The following is a 17,588-nucleotide window of genomic DNA, read 5'->3' on the forward strand; positions in this document are numbered from 1 at the left end:
AAGTCCATTTGTTCAATGTAAACCGATTCAATATGAACCTGTTTACACAAACCCATGTCAACCATCACCTTGTGGACCTAACAGTCAATGTCGTGAAGTCAATAAACAAGCTGTATGTTCTTGTCTGCCAAATTACTTCGGTAGTCCCCCAGCTTGTAGACCTGAATGTACTGTCAACTCTGATTGTCCATTGAACAAAGCTTGTTTCAACCAGAAATGTGTAGATCCATGTCCAGGAACATGCGGTCAAAATGCCAACTGTAAAGTTCAGAATCATAATCCGATCTGTAATTGCAAACCTGGATACACTGGGGATCCTCGCGTCTACTGTAACAAAATACCTCGTAAGTACTTTTTTGTACTCTTTCAATGTTATTTTACCTCTTTTAAAATGCATTGTTATATTAATTCAATTGGTACTTCCAGGATTTGTAGTTTTTCACATTATCTCAAAAGTTATTCAATAAATAATTTCAAAAACTTTTTTCAGCTCGTCCACCACCACAAGAAGATGTTCCAGAACCTGTCAACCCATGTTATCCATCACCTTGTGGACCATATTCACAATGTAGAGATATTGGAGGCTCGCCATCATGTTCTTGCTTACCAAACTATATTGGAGCACCACCAAATTGTAGACCAGAATGTGTGCAGAACAATGATTGCTCAAATGATAAAGCTTGTATTAATGAGAAATGTCAGGACCCATGTCCAGGATCCTGTGGCTACAATGCTCTGTGCAAAGTAATAAATCACACACCAATCTGTACTTGTCCAGATGGATATACTGGCGATGCTTTTAGTGGGTGTTATCCCAAACCGCCTGAGCGTAAGTTTTTTTTTTTTTTAATTTAATAAAGCATTTATTTATACAAATGTACGTTTGCTTATGTTACAATGTTACAAATACAATATAAAATTACAAACATAGTTAATGCGAAGTGCAACAACTGAAACGTGACAGAGGTGGGATTTTGGTATTCCTCCCGATAACAAGTAGGAGAATAACATATGAGTGTAGAAGAAGATGTACCTCAGAAATTGAATGTACCCTCGAAAATCCATGTTGACCTATCTTTTTTATGATTTCAGCACCGCCTCCACCTCAAGAAGATATTCCAGAACCTATCAACCCATGTTATCCATCACCTTGTGGACCATATTCACAATGTAGAGACATCAATGGATCACCATCATGCTCTTGTTTGCCAAGTTATATTGGAGCGCCGCCAAACTGCAGACCTGAATGTATTCAGAATTCTGAATGTCCGTATGACAAAGCTTGCATTAACGAAAAATGTGCCGACCCATGTCCTGGTTCTTGTGGATATGGTGCTGTCTGTACAGTGATCAATCATAGTCCAATATGTACTTGTCCTGAAGGATACATTGGAGATGCGTTCAGTTCCTGCTATCCAAAACCTCCAGAACGTAAGTTAAAAATCTAAAGCTGAATATATCTACATAGGTACTCGATTTTCATGACAAGTTGTGATTTATCATTTTTAGTTTTGAAATAATAGCTTTATTAGTCCCCTTATTTAAGTGTGACAGTATCATGTTCTAATTTCCTCTGGGGATTTCTTTCAGCTGTACAACCAGTCATTCAAGAAGACACATGCAACTGTGCACCAAATGCGGAATGTAGAGATGGTGTATGTTTATGTCTCCCTGATTACTATGGAGATGGTTATGTATCCTGCAGACCTGAATGTGTTCAGAATTCCGATTGTCCACGTAACAAAGCCTGTATAAAACTGAAATGTAAAAATCCATGTGTTCCTGGAACTTGTGGGGAAGGCGCAATATGTGATGTTGTAAATCACAATGTCATGTGTATTTGTCCACCGGGAACAACTGGAAGTCCATTCATTCAATGCAAACCAATTCTACAAGAACCAGTTTATACAAACCCATGTCAACCATCACCTTGTGGACCAAACAGTCAATGTCGTGAAGTCAATAAGCAAGCTGTATGTTCATGTCTACCAAATTATTTCGGTAGTCCTCCAGCTTGTAGACCAGAATGCACAGTCAATACAGATTGTCCACTTGACAAGGCATGTGTAAATCAGAAATGTGTAGACCCATGTCCTGGATCTTGTGGTCAGAATGCCAACTGCAGAGTTATCAACCACAATGCAGTTTGTAACTGTAAACCAGGATTCACAGGAGAGCCTAGGATACGATGTTCGAAGATTCCTCCACGTAAGTTCATATTGTGTGTACCTATGTTTAGACCTTGACATTTTATTTTTTGTTCTTGAGATAACTCTGAAATACCCATGTCCAGGATCTTGTGGTTACAATGCTGAATGCAAAGTTATCAATCATACTCCGATATGTACTTGTCCTCAAGGATATGTTGGAGATGCTTTCAGCGGATGCTATCCTAAACCACCTGAACGTAAGTTCCTAAATAACATGTTTTAAGATTTCAAAATATTATCGTCAAAATGATTTTATTAATTATTGATCTTTTTGAAATAATTTGTGTATAAATCACGATAGATTTCCATAATCTTTCAAAAGATATGTATCCTTAGCTGAATTTCAGAAATCACGTTATCATTATTTCGTTAATATCCTAATTTCTTAAAAACTTTTTTCTCTCTTTGTTTTCAGCTGAACAACCAGTGGTTCAAGAGGACACCTGCAACTGTGTTCCAAATGCAGAATGTAGAGATGGTGTATGTGTCTGTCTGCCAGAATTTTATGGAGATGGTTATGTATCCTGCAGACCAGAATGTGTTCTCAACAATGACTGTCCTAGTAACAAAGCCTGCATCAGAAACAAATGTAAAAACCCATGTGTTCCTGGAACTTGTGGTGAAGGTGCTATTTGTGACGTCATCAATCATGCTGTGTCTTGTAATTGTCCACCTGGAACCACAGGAAGTCCATTTGTTCAATGTAAACCGATTCAATATGAACCTGTGTACACAAACCCATGTCAACCATCACCTTGTGTTTACGGATTTTTTTGAAATAATTTGTGTATAAATCACAATAGATTTCCATGATTTTTCCAAAGATATGTATCCTTAGCTGAATTTCAGAAATCACGTTATCATTATTTCGTTAATATCCTAATTTCTTAAAACCTTTTTCTCTCTTTGTTTTCAGCTGAACAACCAGTGGTTCAAGAGGACACCTGCAACTGTGTTCCAAATGCAGAATGTAGAGATGGTGTATGTGTCTGTCTGCCAGAATTTTATGGAGATGGTTATGTGTCTTGCAGACCTGAATGTGTTCTCAACAATGACTGTCCTAGTAACAAAGCCTGTATAAGAAACAAATGTAAAAACCCATGTGTTCCTGGAACTTGTGGTGAAGGTGCTATTTGTGACGTCATCAATCATGCTGTGTCTTGTAATTGTCCACCTGGAACCACAGGAAGTCCATTCGTTCAATGTAAACCGATTCAATATGAACCTGTTTACACAAACCCATGTCAACCATCACCTTGTGGACCAAACAGTCAATGTCGTGAAGTCAATAAGCAAGCTGTGTGTTCATGTCTACCAAATTACTTCGGTAGTCCTCCAGCTTGTAGACCAGAATGTACTGTCAACTCTGATTGTCCATTGAACAAAGCTTGCTTCAACCAGAAGTGTGTGTACACATACTCCATCTCTACATTCTGCATTTGGTACACAGTTGCAGGTGTCTTCTTGAATAACTGGTTGCACAGCTGGAATAAAAAGAAAATAATTACGTTAAAAACAAAGAGAAAATTTCCCAATAATTTTCAATATGTTAGTAAAATATAAATTCAAAAGATGTGAGCATAAGGTAAACTCAAACAATTTGTAGATGTACTTCTTTTTCTTCCTCTTCTTCTTCTACATCTACACTCATATTTTATTTTCCTCCTTGTTATCGGGAGCAATACCAAAATCCCACCTCTGTCACGTTTCAGTTGCTGCTCTTCGCATTAACAATGTTTGTAATTTTATATTGTATTTGTAACATTGTAACATAAGCAAACGTACATTTGTATAAATAAATGCTTTATTAAATTAAAAAAAAAAAAAACTTACGCTCAGGCGGTTTGGGATAACACCCACTAAAAGCATCGCCAGTATATCCATCTGGACAAGTACAGATTGGTGTGTGATTTATTACTTTGCACAGAGCATTGTAGCCACAGGATCCTGGACATGGGTCCTGACATTTCTCATTAATACAAGCTTTATCATTTGAGCAATCATTGTTCTGCACACATTCTGGTCTACAATTTGGTGGTGCTCCAATATAGTTTGGTAAGCAAGAACATGATGGCGAGCCTCCAATATCTCTACATTGTGAATATGGTCCACAAGGTGATGGATAACATGGGTTGACAGGTTCTGGAACATCTTCTTGTGGTGGTGGACGAGCTGAAAAAAGTTTTTGAAATTATTTATTGAATAACTTTTGAGATAATGTGAAAAACTACAAATCCTGGAAGTACCAATTGAATTAATATAACAATGCATTTTAAAAGAGGTATAATAACATTGACATCTTCTTGTGGTGGTGGACGAGCTGAAAAAAGTTTTTGAAATTATTTATTGAATAACTTTTGAGATAATGTGAAAAACTACAAATTTGTATGAAACGATTTGCCTTAAAGATCTTGTCCAATACTTACGTTCAGGCGGTTTCGGAGAACACAAAGTAAATGGATCTCCAATAAATCCGTCCGGACAAGTACATATTGGTGTATGGTTGATAACTTTGCATTGAGCATTGTAGCCACAAGATCCTGGACATGGGTCGCCACATTTCTCATTGATACAAGCTTCGTTACTAGGACATTCCGAATTCATCACACATTCTGGTCTACAGTTTGGTGGAGATCCAATATAGTTTGGTAAGCAAGAGCATGATGGTGATCCACCAATATCTCTACATTGGGAATATGGTCCACAAGGTGATGGTATGCACGGGTTTACATATTCCGGTGGTGATTCTAGTGGAGGTGGTGGAGCTGTAAAAGATAACAAAAACTATAAATTAGAAAACCACCATGAAAATTCACAATGAACAAAAAAGAAGGGAAAATTTAAGCATAGACACGACCTTTTTTTTTTTTTTTTTGTGTTTAGAAAAAAAAATCATTGTTGTAATTTTGATTTACAACATCACATATTGCACCTTCACCACAAGTTCCAGGAACACATGGGTTTTTACATTTGTTTCTGATACAGGCTTTGTTGCTTGGACAATCACTGTTGAGAACACATTCAGGTCTGCAGGATACATAACCATCTCCATAGTAATCAGGTAGACATACACTACTTACGAGGAATCTTTGTGCATCTAATTCTCGGTTCTCCTGTATAGCCCGGTTTGCAGGAACAAATTGGACTATGGTTGATGACTTTACAGTATGAATTCACTCCGCAAGATCCAGGACATGGGTCTACACATTTCTGGTTGACACACGCCTTGTTCAAAGGACAATCGGTGTTCACAGTACATTCTGGTCTACAATTTGGTGGACTACCGAAGTAATTTGGCAAACATGAACACACAGCTTGCTTATTGACTTCACGGCATTGACTGTTAGGTCCACAAGGTGAAGGTTGACATGGGTTTGTGTATACAGGCTCATTTTGAATCGGTCTGCATAGAACCAATGGACTTCCTGTAGTACCAGGAGGACATGTGCACACAACGGCATGATTGACTACATCACATATTGCGCCTTCACCGCAAGTTCCGGGAACACATGGGTTCTTACACTTGTACTTAATACAAGCTTTGTTTCTTGGACATTCACTGTTGACAACGCATTCAGGTCTGCAGGATACATAGCCATCTCCATAGTAATCAGGTAGACATACACATACACCATCTCTACATTCTGCATTGGGTACACAGTTGCAGGTGTCTTCTTGAATGATTGGTTGTACAGCTGAAAATAAAAGAAACGAGGATATTAAATTTATTCATTAACAAGGCTATCAAACTAAGAGATATTATGCTTGAACGATGGTTACCTATATGTCATGAAAAATAAGAGATATCAAATCAAATTAAATTTTCCAATATTAATTTGTACTTACGTTCTGGTGGTTTAGGATGACAAGACAGGAAGGCATCTCCTATGAAACCATCTGGACAAGTACATATTGGTGTATGGTTGATCACTTTGCATTGCGCATTGTATCCACATGAGCCAGGACATGGGTCGGCACATTTCTCTCTGATACAGGCTTTGTCATTTGGACATTCAGAATTTTGCAAACATTCTGGTCTACAGTTTGGTGGAGCTCCGATATAATTTGGCAAGCAAGAGCATGATGGTGATCCTCCAATATCTCTACATTGTGAATATGGTCCACAAGGTGATGGAACACATGGGTTTACATATTCTTGGACATCTTGTTGAGGTGGTGGAGGAGCTGTAAAATATAAATGAATAAAAAGTTTTATTTTTCAGGGGAATAAATGTCAGTTTAGACAACAACGAAAGGACAAACAATTTGAAGTCTCAAAAAATGACGCGAAGTAGTTCAGTTTTCCGATAATGGTAATAAGTTATAAAGTTACCATTTTTAAATCTGATATTTTTCCATGTGTTCCCGGAACTTGCGGTGAAGGCGCAATATGTGATGTAGTCAATCATGCTGTTGTGTGCACATGTCCTCCTGGTACTACAGGAAGTCCATTGGTTCTTTGCAGACCGATTCAAAATGAACCTGTGTACACAAACCCATGTCAACCATCACCTTGTGGACCTAACAGTCAATGTCGTGAAGTCAATAAGCAAGCTGTGTGTTCATGTTTGCCAAATTACTTCGGTAGTCCACCAAATTGTAGACCAGAATGTACTGTGAACATGTGTGGATCCATGTCCTGGAACTTGTGGTCAGAATGCCAATTGCAGGGTCATCAATCACAACCCTAGCTGCACATGTAAAGCTGGCTTCACTGGAGACCCGAGAGTATTTTGCAGTCGTATACCTCGTAAGTATTCAATATGAGCTTTATATCATAATTTCAATACATTACACATTATTCACTTGGGGGTTTTTTCTTGAAACGACTTAGATGGTCAAAGTCCGCTATTTTTTTGTCGAGCATTTGTCGTGTATGCTAAATTATAGTCTGTCCAAGTTAGGTTCAAAGTAGTCTATACTCATTTCATTGTTTTCTTTTTCCAGCACCTCCACCACAAGAATCTCCACCCGAATATGTTAACCCTTGTATACCATCACCTTGTGGACCATATTCCCAATGCAGAGACATCAATGGATCACCATCATGCTCTTGTTTACCAAACTATATCGGAGCTCCACCGAACTGTAGACCAGAATGTGTTCAAAACACGGAGTGTCCATACGATAAAGCCTGTATTAATGAGAAATGTAGAGACCCATGTCCTGGTTCTTGCGGTCAAGGTGCTCAATGTAGAGTCATCAATCATAGTCCAGTCTGCTATTGTCCCGATGGATTCATTGGAGATGCCTTTAGCTCGTGTTATCCAAAACCGATTGAACGTAAGTTTTATTAAAGTTTCAAGTGACTATTTTTTAATTTTATGTAGTTTTTATTAGTTTGTTCGGAAAATGGCCTTTTTCGGAATTACCTTACAAACTTTTCCTGACCTCAAACATTGAGTACCTACTAATTTTATTCCTTGTTTGTTTCAGCCATTCAAGCTCCAGAACAACAAGCCGACCCATGCATTTGTGCTCCGAACGCAGTGTGCCGTGACAATGTTTGCGTGTGTCTGCCTGACTATTACGGGGATGGATACACGGTTTGCAGACCCGAGTGTATTAGAAACAGTGACTGTGCGAACAACAAAGCGTGTATACGAAATAAATGTAAAAACCCGTGCGTTCCTGGAACATGCGGAGAAGGTGCATCTTCTTGGACAACTGGTTGTACAGCTGAAAAGAAAAGAAACGATACTATTTATTCATTGGCAAGACTATCAAAATAAGAGAAAATATTCTTGAACGAAGGTTATTTGTCAGGGATATAAAAAATGAAAGACACCAAATCCAACTCAATTTCCCAATATAAACACTCACGTTCTGGTGGTTTTGGATGACAAGACAAGAAGGCATCTCCTATGAAACCATCTGGACAAGTACATGTTGGTGTATGGTTGATCACTTTGCATTGCGCATTGTATCCACATGAGCCAGGACATGGGTCGGCACATTTCTCTCTGATACAGGCTTTGTCATTTGGACATTCAGAATTTTGCAAACATTCAGGTCTACAGTTTGGTGGAGCTCCAATATAATTTGGTAAGCAAGAGCATGATGGTGATCCTCCAATATCTCTACATTGTGAATATAGTCCACAAGGTGATGGAACACATGGGTTCACATATTCTTGGACATCTTGTTGAGGTGGTGGAGGAACTGTAAAAAATAAATGAATAAAAAGTTTTATTTTTCAGGGGAATAAATGTCAGTTTAGACAACAACGAAAGGACAAACAACTTGAAGTCTCAAAAAATGACGCGAAGTAGTTCAGTTTTCCGATAATGGTAATAAGTTATAAAGTTACCATTTTTAAATCCGATATTTTTATTTGTTTACAAAACAAAGTTATAGGAATATCCTTTTAATTCTCATCTACATAATTTTCTTCTGAGTACCTATAAAAAAAATCTTCAAGAGCCATACAAACAGTCTCCTTGTATCGATATCCTCACTTATATTCATACTTGATTGGTTGATGAGTTTACCAATTTTGTAGACATGCCCAATTGCAAGCTTTGATTTAAATTTATTTTAGTCATTCACATTCTGATAATCAAAATTTCAAAACTGAAATATTCAAACAAATGCGGCAGGTATACATCCACAAACCTAACAAATACATCGTTTCAAAATAAGAACATCAAGTTTTGACAGAATAAGTGACGGAAAGTGACGAAATAAATCACAGAACTCACCTTCAGGTGGCTTGGGATAACACCCACTAAAACCATCACCAATATATCCTTGAGAACAAGAACATATTGGATTGTGATTGATAACTTTGCATTCAGCATTGTAACCACAAGATCCTGGACATGGGTCCTGACATTTCTCATTGCTATGATTGATTACTGTACAGACAGCACCATATCCACAAGAACCAGGACATGGATCAACACATTTCTCTCTAATACATGCTTTGTCATACGGACATTCCGAATTTTGAATACATTCAGGTCTACAGTTTGGTGGAGATCCGATATAGTTTATCAAACATGAGCACGATGGAGCTCCATTGACATTCCTACATTTTGATACAAGCTTCGTGACTTGGACATTCCGAATTCATTACACATTCTGGTCTACAATTTGGTGGAGAACCAATGTAGCCAGGTCTACAGGAACAAGATGGTCCTCCATTGATATTTCTACATTCAGAATAAGGTCCACAAGGTGAAGGATAACATTCCAATGTAGCCAGGTCTACATGAACAAGATGGTCCACCATTGATATTTCTACATTCAGAATAAGGTCCACAAGGTGAAGGATAACATGGGTTCGTAGGAGGTTCAGGAACATCTTCTTGAGGTGGCGGTGGAGCTGGAAATGAAAGTTTTCAAGTAAGTTTTGGAATGGATTTGCTCCTTAGGCAGAACTGTTATTAGAGATATAAAATTTTGGATCCTGATTTAAAACAAATATACAGTATGAGTTGAGATAGTTTTGACACAAAAATTAACACTTACGAGGTATTCTATTCTTGTCCTCCTGGGACAACGGGAAGTCCATTTGTTCAGTGCAAACCAATTGTTCATGAACCTGTGTACACAAATCCATGCCAGCCATCACCCTGTGGACCTAACAGTCAATGCCGTGAAGTCAATCATCAAGCTGTATGTTCATGTCTGCCAAATTACTTCGGTAGTCCTCCAGCTTGTAGACCAGAATGTACCGTCAATTCTGATTGTCCACTTGATAAATCATGTCAGAATCAAAAATGCGCTGATCCTTGTCCTGGAACATGCGGGCAAAATGCAAACTGCAAAGTTATAAACCATAGTCCTATATGCAGATGTAAAGCAGGCTTCACCGGAGATCCATTCACATATTGTAACAGGATACCACGTAAGTTTATTTAGAATTTTATAATAAATTATAATGAAATTGTTAACATATTTTAATAGTTCAATACCTTATACCGAATAATGCGCCAAATGAATTATGTACCTCAGAAATTGAATGTACCCTCGAAAATCCATGTTGACCTATCTTTTTATGATTTCAGCACCGCCTCCACCTCAAGAAGATGTTCCAGAACCTGTAAACCCATGTTATCCATCACCGTGTGGACCATATTCACAATGTAGAGACATCAATGGATCACCATCATGCTCTTGCTTGCCAAGTTATATTGGATCGCCGCCTAACTGCAGACCTGAATGTATTCAGAATTCTGAATGTCCGTATGACAAAGCTTGCATTAACGAAAAATGTGCCGACCCATGTCCTGGTTTTTGTCCTCCTGGGACAACGGGAAGTCCATTTGTTCAGTGCAAACCAATTGTACACGAACCTGTGTACACAAACCCATGTCAACCATCACCTTGTGGACCAAACAGTCAATGCCGTGAAGTCAACCATCAAGCTGTGTGTTCATGTCTGCCAAATTACTTCGGTAGTCCTCCAGCTTGTAGACCTGAATGTACAGTCAACTCTGATTGTCCACTTGATAAATCATGTCAAAATCAAAAATGCGCTGATCCTTGTCCTGGAACTTGCGGGCAAAATGCAAACTGCAAAGTTATAAACCATAGTCCTATATGCCGATGTAAAGCAGGCTTCACCGGAGATCCATTCACATATTGTAACAGGATACCACGTAAGTTTATTTTGATTTTTATAATAAATTATAATGAAATTATTAAAATATTTTAATAGTTCAATACCTTATGCCGAATAATGCGCCAATGAATGTACCTCCAATTTCAGCTGTGGAAACACCGGTATTGGAAGACACATGTAACTGTGCCCCGAATGCTGTTTGCAAAGATGAAGTTTGTGTCTGTCTGCCAGACTTCTACGGAGATGGCTACGTCTCATGCAGACCTGAATGTGTTCTCAACAACGATTGTCCAAGTAACAAGGCTTGTATTAAATACAAGTGTAAGAATCCTTGCGTATCTGGAACTTGTGGCGAAGGAGCAATTTGTGACGTAATCAACCATGCTGTTTCCTGTAATTGTCCTGCGGGAACTACAGGAAATCCATTTGTGCTTTGCAAACCAGTTCAAAACGAGCCTGTGTACACGAATCCATGCCATCCATCACCCTGTGGACCAAACAGTCAATGCCGTGAAGTCAATCATCAAGCTGTGTGTTCATGTCTGCCAAATTACTTCGGTAGTCCTCCAGCTTGTAGACCAGAATGTACTGTGAACACGGATTGTCCTCTTGACAAGGCTTGCTTCAATCAGAAATGTGTAGATCCATGTCCAGGAACTTGCGGTCAGAATGCAAACTGCAGAGTTATCAATCACAGTCCTATTTGCACATGTAAACCTGGCTTTACCGGAGATGCACTTGCTTACTGCAACAGAATACCACGTAAGTGCCTTCTTTTTATTTCTATCCTATCGGGTGTTTGTATTTTGCAAACTGTCTTTTGATCATAAAGGGCGGATGGTATAAAGTTTCAGTTAGATTTTATTTTAGTCAGTAACTATGTCTTTGAAAAGATTTTAATCCAACTCATGTATTGTCCGGGAACTACAGGAAATCCATTTGTGCTTTGCAAACTAGTTCAAAACGAGCCTGTGTACACGAATCCATGCCAACCATCACCTTGTGGACCAAACAGTCAATGCCGTGAAGTCAATCATCAAGCTGTATGTTCATGTCTGCCAAATTACTTCGGTAGTCCCCCAGCTTGTAGACCAGAATGTACTGTGAACACGGATTGTCCTCTTGACAAGGCTTGCTTCAATCAGAAATGTGTAGATCCATGTCCAGATTGTGAATTTTCATGGTGATTTTCTAATTTATATTTCTTGTTATCTTTTACAGCTCCACCACCTCCACTAGAATCACCACCGGAATATGTAAACCCGTGCATACCATCACCATGTGGTCCTTATTCACAATGTAGAGATATTGGTGGATCTCCATCATGTTCTTGCTTACCAAACTACATTGGAGCTCCGCCGAACTGTAGGCCAGAGTGTGTGATGAATTCGGAATGTCCTAGTAACGAAGCTTGTATCAATGAGAAATGTGGCGACCCATGTCCAGGATCTTGTGGCTACAATGCTGAATGTAAAATTATCAATCATACTCCGATATGTACTTGTCCGGACGGATTTATTGGAGATCCATTTACTTCTTGTTCTCCGAAACCGCCTGAACGTAAGTATTGGACAAGATCTTTAAGGCAAATCGTTTCATACAGATTATAATGGTTAGAAAGAGTCAAATTACTGCATACAGAAAGGGTTTTAATTAATACGTTTATTTTTTATTTGTTGAATCAAGTTTCATTTTCTTTTTCAGCTGTGCAACCAGTCATTCAAGAAGACACCTGTAACTGTGTACCAAATGCAGAATGTAGAGATGGTGTATGTGTATGTCTACCGGATTACTATGGAGATGGTTATGTATCCTGCGGACCTGAATGTATTTTGAACAATGACTGTCCTAGTAACAAAGCCTGTATTAGAAACAAATGTAAAAATCCGTGTGTTCCTGGAACTTGTGGAGAAGGTGCTATTTGTGACGTCATTAACCACGTCGTGAAGTCAATAAGCAAGCTGTATGTTCATGTCTACCAAATTATTTCGGTAGTCCTCCAGCTTGTAGACCAGAATGCACAGTCAATACAGATTGTCCACTTGACAAGGCATGTGTAAATCAGAAATGTGTAGACCCATGTCCTGGATCTTGTGGTCAGAATGCCAACTGCAGAGTTATCAACCACAATGCAGTTTGTAACTGTAAACCAGGATTCACAGGAGAGCCTAGGATACGATGTTCGAAGATTCCTCCACGTAAGTTCATATTGTGTGTACCTATGTTTAGACCTTGACATTTTCTTTTTTATTCTTGGGATAACTCGGAAATGTCAAAAAAAAAAAAAAAAAAAATAGTTTAGAAAATCTATTTTGGGCTTGTACATCGAGTCCGTCTGAATAAGCTCTATAAATTCGGTCTAAGCATCATTTTATATTATTTTTACAGCTCCACCACCACAAGATGTACCAGAATATGTCAATCCATGTATTCCATCACCATGTGGACCTAATTCACAATGCAGAGACATCAATGGATCACCATCATGTTCTTGTTTGCCAACCTTTATCGGAGCGCCACCAAACTGTAGACCAGAGTGTATTCAGAACTCAGAGTGTCCATTTGACAAAGCTTGTATCAGAGAGAAATGTATCGATCCATGTCCTGGCTCTTGTGGATATAATGCTTTGTGTAAAGTGATCAATCACAGTCCAATTTGTACTTGTCCAGATGGATTTGTTGGAGATGCTTTCAGCGGATGTTATCCCAAACCACCTGAACGTAAGTTTATGGAACATCATGGATTCCACTCAATCATACTTTATTGTCTTCCGACTTTTAAGCGTTTAATTTTAATTTTATCATAAATTTACTAATTAGGAACTATGTGGGACACATTACCTATTTAAATTCTACATACTCAGCAAGTCATTTTGTCATCTATTTCTGAACATATCCTCGACTGACATGTTTCTATTATTTTATTTTTTTTATTATTATTTTTTTTTTTTTCAGCTGTACAACCAGCACACATACACCATCTCTACATTCTGCATTTGGTACACAGTTGCAGGTGTCTTCTTGAATAACTGGTTGCACAGCTGGAAGAAAAAGAAAATAATTACGTTAAAAACAAAGAGAAAATTGCCCAATAATTTTCAATATGTTAGTAAAAAATAAATTAAAAAGATGTGAGCAAAAGGTAAATTCAAACAATTTGTAGATGTACTTCTTCTTCTTCCTCCTCTTCTTCTTTGTCTTCGTTTTCCTCTTCTTCTACTTTTTCTTCTTCTTCCTCCTCCTCCTTCTTCTCCTCTTCTTCTTCTTCTTCTACACTCATATGTTATTCTCCTACTTGTTATCGGGAGGAATACCAAAATCCCACCTCTGTCACGTTTCAGTTGTTGCACTTCGCATTAACTATGTTTGTAATTTTATATTGTATTTGTAACATTGTAACATAAGCAAACGTACATTTGTATAAATAAATGCTTTATTAAATTAAAAAAAAGGACAATCAGTGTTGACCGTGCATTCTGGTCTACAGGAAGGAGGACTACCGAAGTAATTTGGCAGACATGAACATACAGCTTGCTTGTTGACTTCACGGCATTGACTGTTTGGTCCACAAGGTGATGGTTGACATGGGTTTGTGTACACAGGTTGATTCGAAACCGAATACATGTAAAGAACAGTTTAACCATACACATATGAATGACAAAAGACCGAGGTTCCTGGACTTAAACCTGTACAAGATAACACATGGTGCAAATAACTTTGAAATTTTTTACAAAACATACCTTCGGGTGGCTTAGGATAGCATCCATTAAAACCATCACCAATATATCCTTGAGGACAAGAACATATTGGATGAACACATGGGTTTTTACATTTGTATTTAATGCAAGCTTTGTTTCTTGGACAGTCGTTATTCAAGACACATTCAGGTCTGCAGGATACATAACCATCTCCATAGTACTCAGGTAGACACACACATACACCATCTCTACATTCTGCATTTGGAACACAATTGCATGTGTCTTCTTGGATTACTGGTTGCACAGCTGAAACACATGGGTTTTTACATTTGTATTTAATACAAGCTTTGTTTCTTGGACAGTCGTTATTCAAGACACACTCAGGTCTGCAGGATACATAACCATCTCCATAGTAATCAGGTAGACACACACATACACCATCTCTACATTCTGCATTTGGAACACAATTGCATGTGTCTTCTTGGATTACTGGTTGCACAGCTGTAACATGAGAAAATATGAAATGGGTAAATCTTACGCGTTCTCCTTTAATATCATTAAATTAATGGAATCGGGCTTTACATGAGTTCTTGCATTTTACATTTTATAATGAGAAATAGTATGAAAATGGTACTTTAAAATAAAAACTAAGGAAACTTACGTTCTGGAGGTTTTGGATAGCTAGAATATGAAATGGGTAAATCTTACGCGTTCTCCTTAATATCAGTAAATTAATGGAATCGGGCTTTACATGAGTTCTTGTATTTTACATTTTATAATGAGAAATAGTATGAAAATGGTACTTTAAAATAAAAACTAAGGAAACTTACGTTCTGGAGGTTTTGGATAGCAGGAACTAAACGCATCTCCAATGTATCCTTCAGGACAAGTACATATTGGACTATGATTGATAATTATTATACATCAACATGTAGTAGATCCGACGAGTCTGGTATGAAATGAATTATGGATAGATTGCAATTTATAATTTCTATGTGGATCATTTTGCATTTCCAACACAATTTTTTCGACTTTACAGCCATTGAACCAGTACCAATTCAAGAGGACACGTGCAACTGTGTACCGAATGCAGAATGTAGAGATGGAGTATGTGTATGTCTGCCAGAATTCTATGGAGATGGTTATGTATCCTGCAGACCTGAATGTGTTCTCAACAGTGATTGTCCAAGCAACAACGAATTCTGAATACATTCAGGTCTACAGTTTGGTGGAGATCCGATATAGTTTATCAAACATGAGCACGATGGAGCTCCATTGACATTCCTACATTCTGAATAAAGTCCACAAGGCGAGGGATAACATGGATTGACGGGTTCTGGGACATCGTCTTGTGGAGGTGGTGGAGCTGGAGGGAAAGAAAAATATAGTTTTAATGGGAAGCGAAAAAAATACGAAATAACAACTTTTCTTCAATAAAATTCGTCTTCTATAAAAATGTCTAACTCAAGAACTTTCTAAAAAATGAAAAACACTTACGAGGTATTCTGTTGCAATAGGATAATGCATCTCCGGTGTAACCAGGTTTACATGTGCAAATTGGTTCTTGTGGAGGTGGTGGAGCTGGAGGGAAAGAAAAATATAGTTTTAATTGGAAGCGAAAAAAATACGAAATAACAACTTTTCTTCAATAAAATTCGTTTTCTATAAAAATGTGTAACTCAAGAACATTCTAAAAAATGAAAAACACTTACGAGGTATTCTGTTGCAATAGGATAATGCATCTCCGGTGTAACCAGGTTTACATGTGCAAATTGGACTGTGATTGATAACTTTGCAATTCGCATTTTGACCACAAGTTCCAGGACATGGATCCACACATTTTTGATTCTGACAAGCTTTATTCAGAGGACAATCTGAATTGACAGTACATTCTGGTCTACAAGCTGGAGGACTACCGAAGTAATTCGGCAGACATGAACATACAGCTTGTTTATTGACTTCACGGCATTGACTGTTTGGTCCACAAGGTGATGGTTGACATGGATTTGTGTACACAGGTTCATTTTGTATTGGTTTACATTGAACAAATGGACTTCCTGTGGTTCCAGGAGGACAAGTACACATAACAGCATGTATTCTATTACATCTGATTCGCGGTTCTCCAGTAAAGCCAGGTTTGCAGGAGCACACAGGACTATGGTTGATAACTCTGCAGTTGGCATTCTGACCACAAGATCCAGGACATGGGTCTACACATTTCTGATTAACACAAGCCTTGTCAAGTGGACAATCAGAATTGACAGTACATTCTGGTCTACAAGCTGGAGGACTACCGAAGTAATTAGGCAGACATGAACACACAGATTGTTTGTTGACTTCACGGCATTGACTGTTAGGTCCACAAGGTGATGGTTGACATGGGTTTGTGTACACAGGCTCATATTGAATAGTTTTGCATTGAACAAATGGACTTCCAGTAGTTCAGAGTTGACAGTACATTCTGGTCTACATGCTGGAGGACTACCGAAGTAATTTGGCAGACATGAACATACAGCTTGTTTATTGACTTCACGGCATTGACTGTTAGGTCCACAAGGTGATGGTTGACATGGGTTTGTGTACACAGGTTCATTTTGTATTGGTTTACATTGAACAAATGGACTTCCTGTGGTTCCAGGAGGACAAGTACACATAACAGCATGATTGATAACATCACAAACTGCACCTTGGCCACAAGTTCCAGGAACACATGGATTTTTACATTTGTTTCGGATACAAGCTTTGTTGCTTGGACAGTCATTATTGAGAACACATTCTGGTCTGCAGGATACGTAACCATCTCCGTAGTAATCAGGTAGACATACACATACACCATCTCTACATTCTGCATTTGGTACACAGTTGCAGGTGTCTTCTTGAATAACTGGTTGTTCAGCTAAAAAGGTCTGCAGGATACATAACCATCTCCGTAGTAATCTGGTAGACATACACATACACCATCTCTACATTCTGCATTTGGTACACAGTTGCAGGTGTCTTCTTGAATAACTGGTTGTTCAGCTAAAATCAGAAACAAAATAAAAAAAGGAATTGGGTTCTTATTCCTGCTCCTCGTTTTTAAATTTTCTAATTCAATTTTCTCCAATAAGA

General features: G+C 38.2%; 3 protein-coding genes across 3 annotated transcripts in view; 2 read left to right on the forward strand and 1 right to left on the reverse strand.

The window, feature by feature from the left end:
- Positions 1-4: 4 nt before the first annotated feature.
- Positions 5-2,246, forward strand: LOC113466441 (neurogenic locus notch homolog protein 1-like; the record flags this gene model as incomplete). The annotated part of the gene is made up of 4 exons (XM_026821862.1): positions 5-344; positions 491-829; positions 1,093-1,431; positions 1,591-2,246. Coding segments are annotated over 4 exons (1,674 nt in total), but the record flags the coding sequence as incomplete, so codon positions are not given.
- Positions 2,247-2,287: 41 nt separating this feature from the next.
- LOC113466439 (protocadherin Fat 3-like) lies at positions 2,288-3,617 on the forward strand (the record flags this gene model as incomplete). Its single annotated transcript, XM_026821855.1, has 3 exons — positions 2,288-2,407; positions 2,626-2,995; positions 3,127-3,617. Coding segments are annotated over exons 1-3 (960 nt in total), but the record flags the coding sequence as incomplete, so codon positions are not given.
- Positions 3,618-3,629: 12 nt separating this feature from the next.
- LOC103506874 overlaps positions 3,630-17,588 on the reverse strand; it is a gene marked incomplete at its 3' end in the record, with an annotated part of 106,217 nt that continues 92,258 nt past the window's right edge. The window contains 18 exon segments of the mRNA XM_026821856.1: positions 3,630-3,694; positions 4,044-4,382; positions 4,637-4,975; positions 5,291-5,905; positions 6,057-6,423; positions 7,272-7,344; positions 7,742-7,889; positions 8,034-8,372; positions 8,912-9,240; positions 11,999-12,177; positions 13,756-13,820; positions 14,520-14,978; positions 15,308-15,391; positions 15,637-15,843; positions 16,190-16,570; positions 16,637-16,918; positions 16,921-17,374; positions 17,377-17,498. Coding sequence (XP_026677657.1) covers positions 3,630-3,694; positions 4,044-4,382; positions 4,637-4,975; positions 5,291-5,905; positions 6,057-6,423; positions 7,272-7,344; positions 7,742-7,889; positions 8,034-8,372; positions 8,912-9,240; positions 11,999-12,177; positions 13,756-13,820; positions 14,520-14,978; positions 15,308-15,391; positions 15,637-15,843; positions 16,190-16,570; positions 16,637-16,918; positions 16,921-17,374; positions 17,377-17,498 — 4,847 coding nt within the window.

This window comes from Diaphorina citri, unplaced genomic scaffold (assembly GCF_000475195.1).
Source record: "Diaphorina citri unplaced genomic scaffold, Diaci psyllid genome assembly version 1.1 scaffold269, whole genome shotgun sequence".
Lineage (NCBI taxonomy): Eukaryota > Metazoa > Arthropoda > Insecta > Hemiptera > Psyllidae > Diaphorina > Diaphorina citri.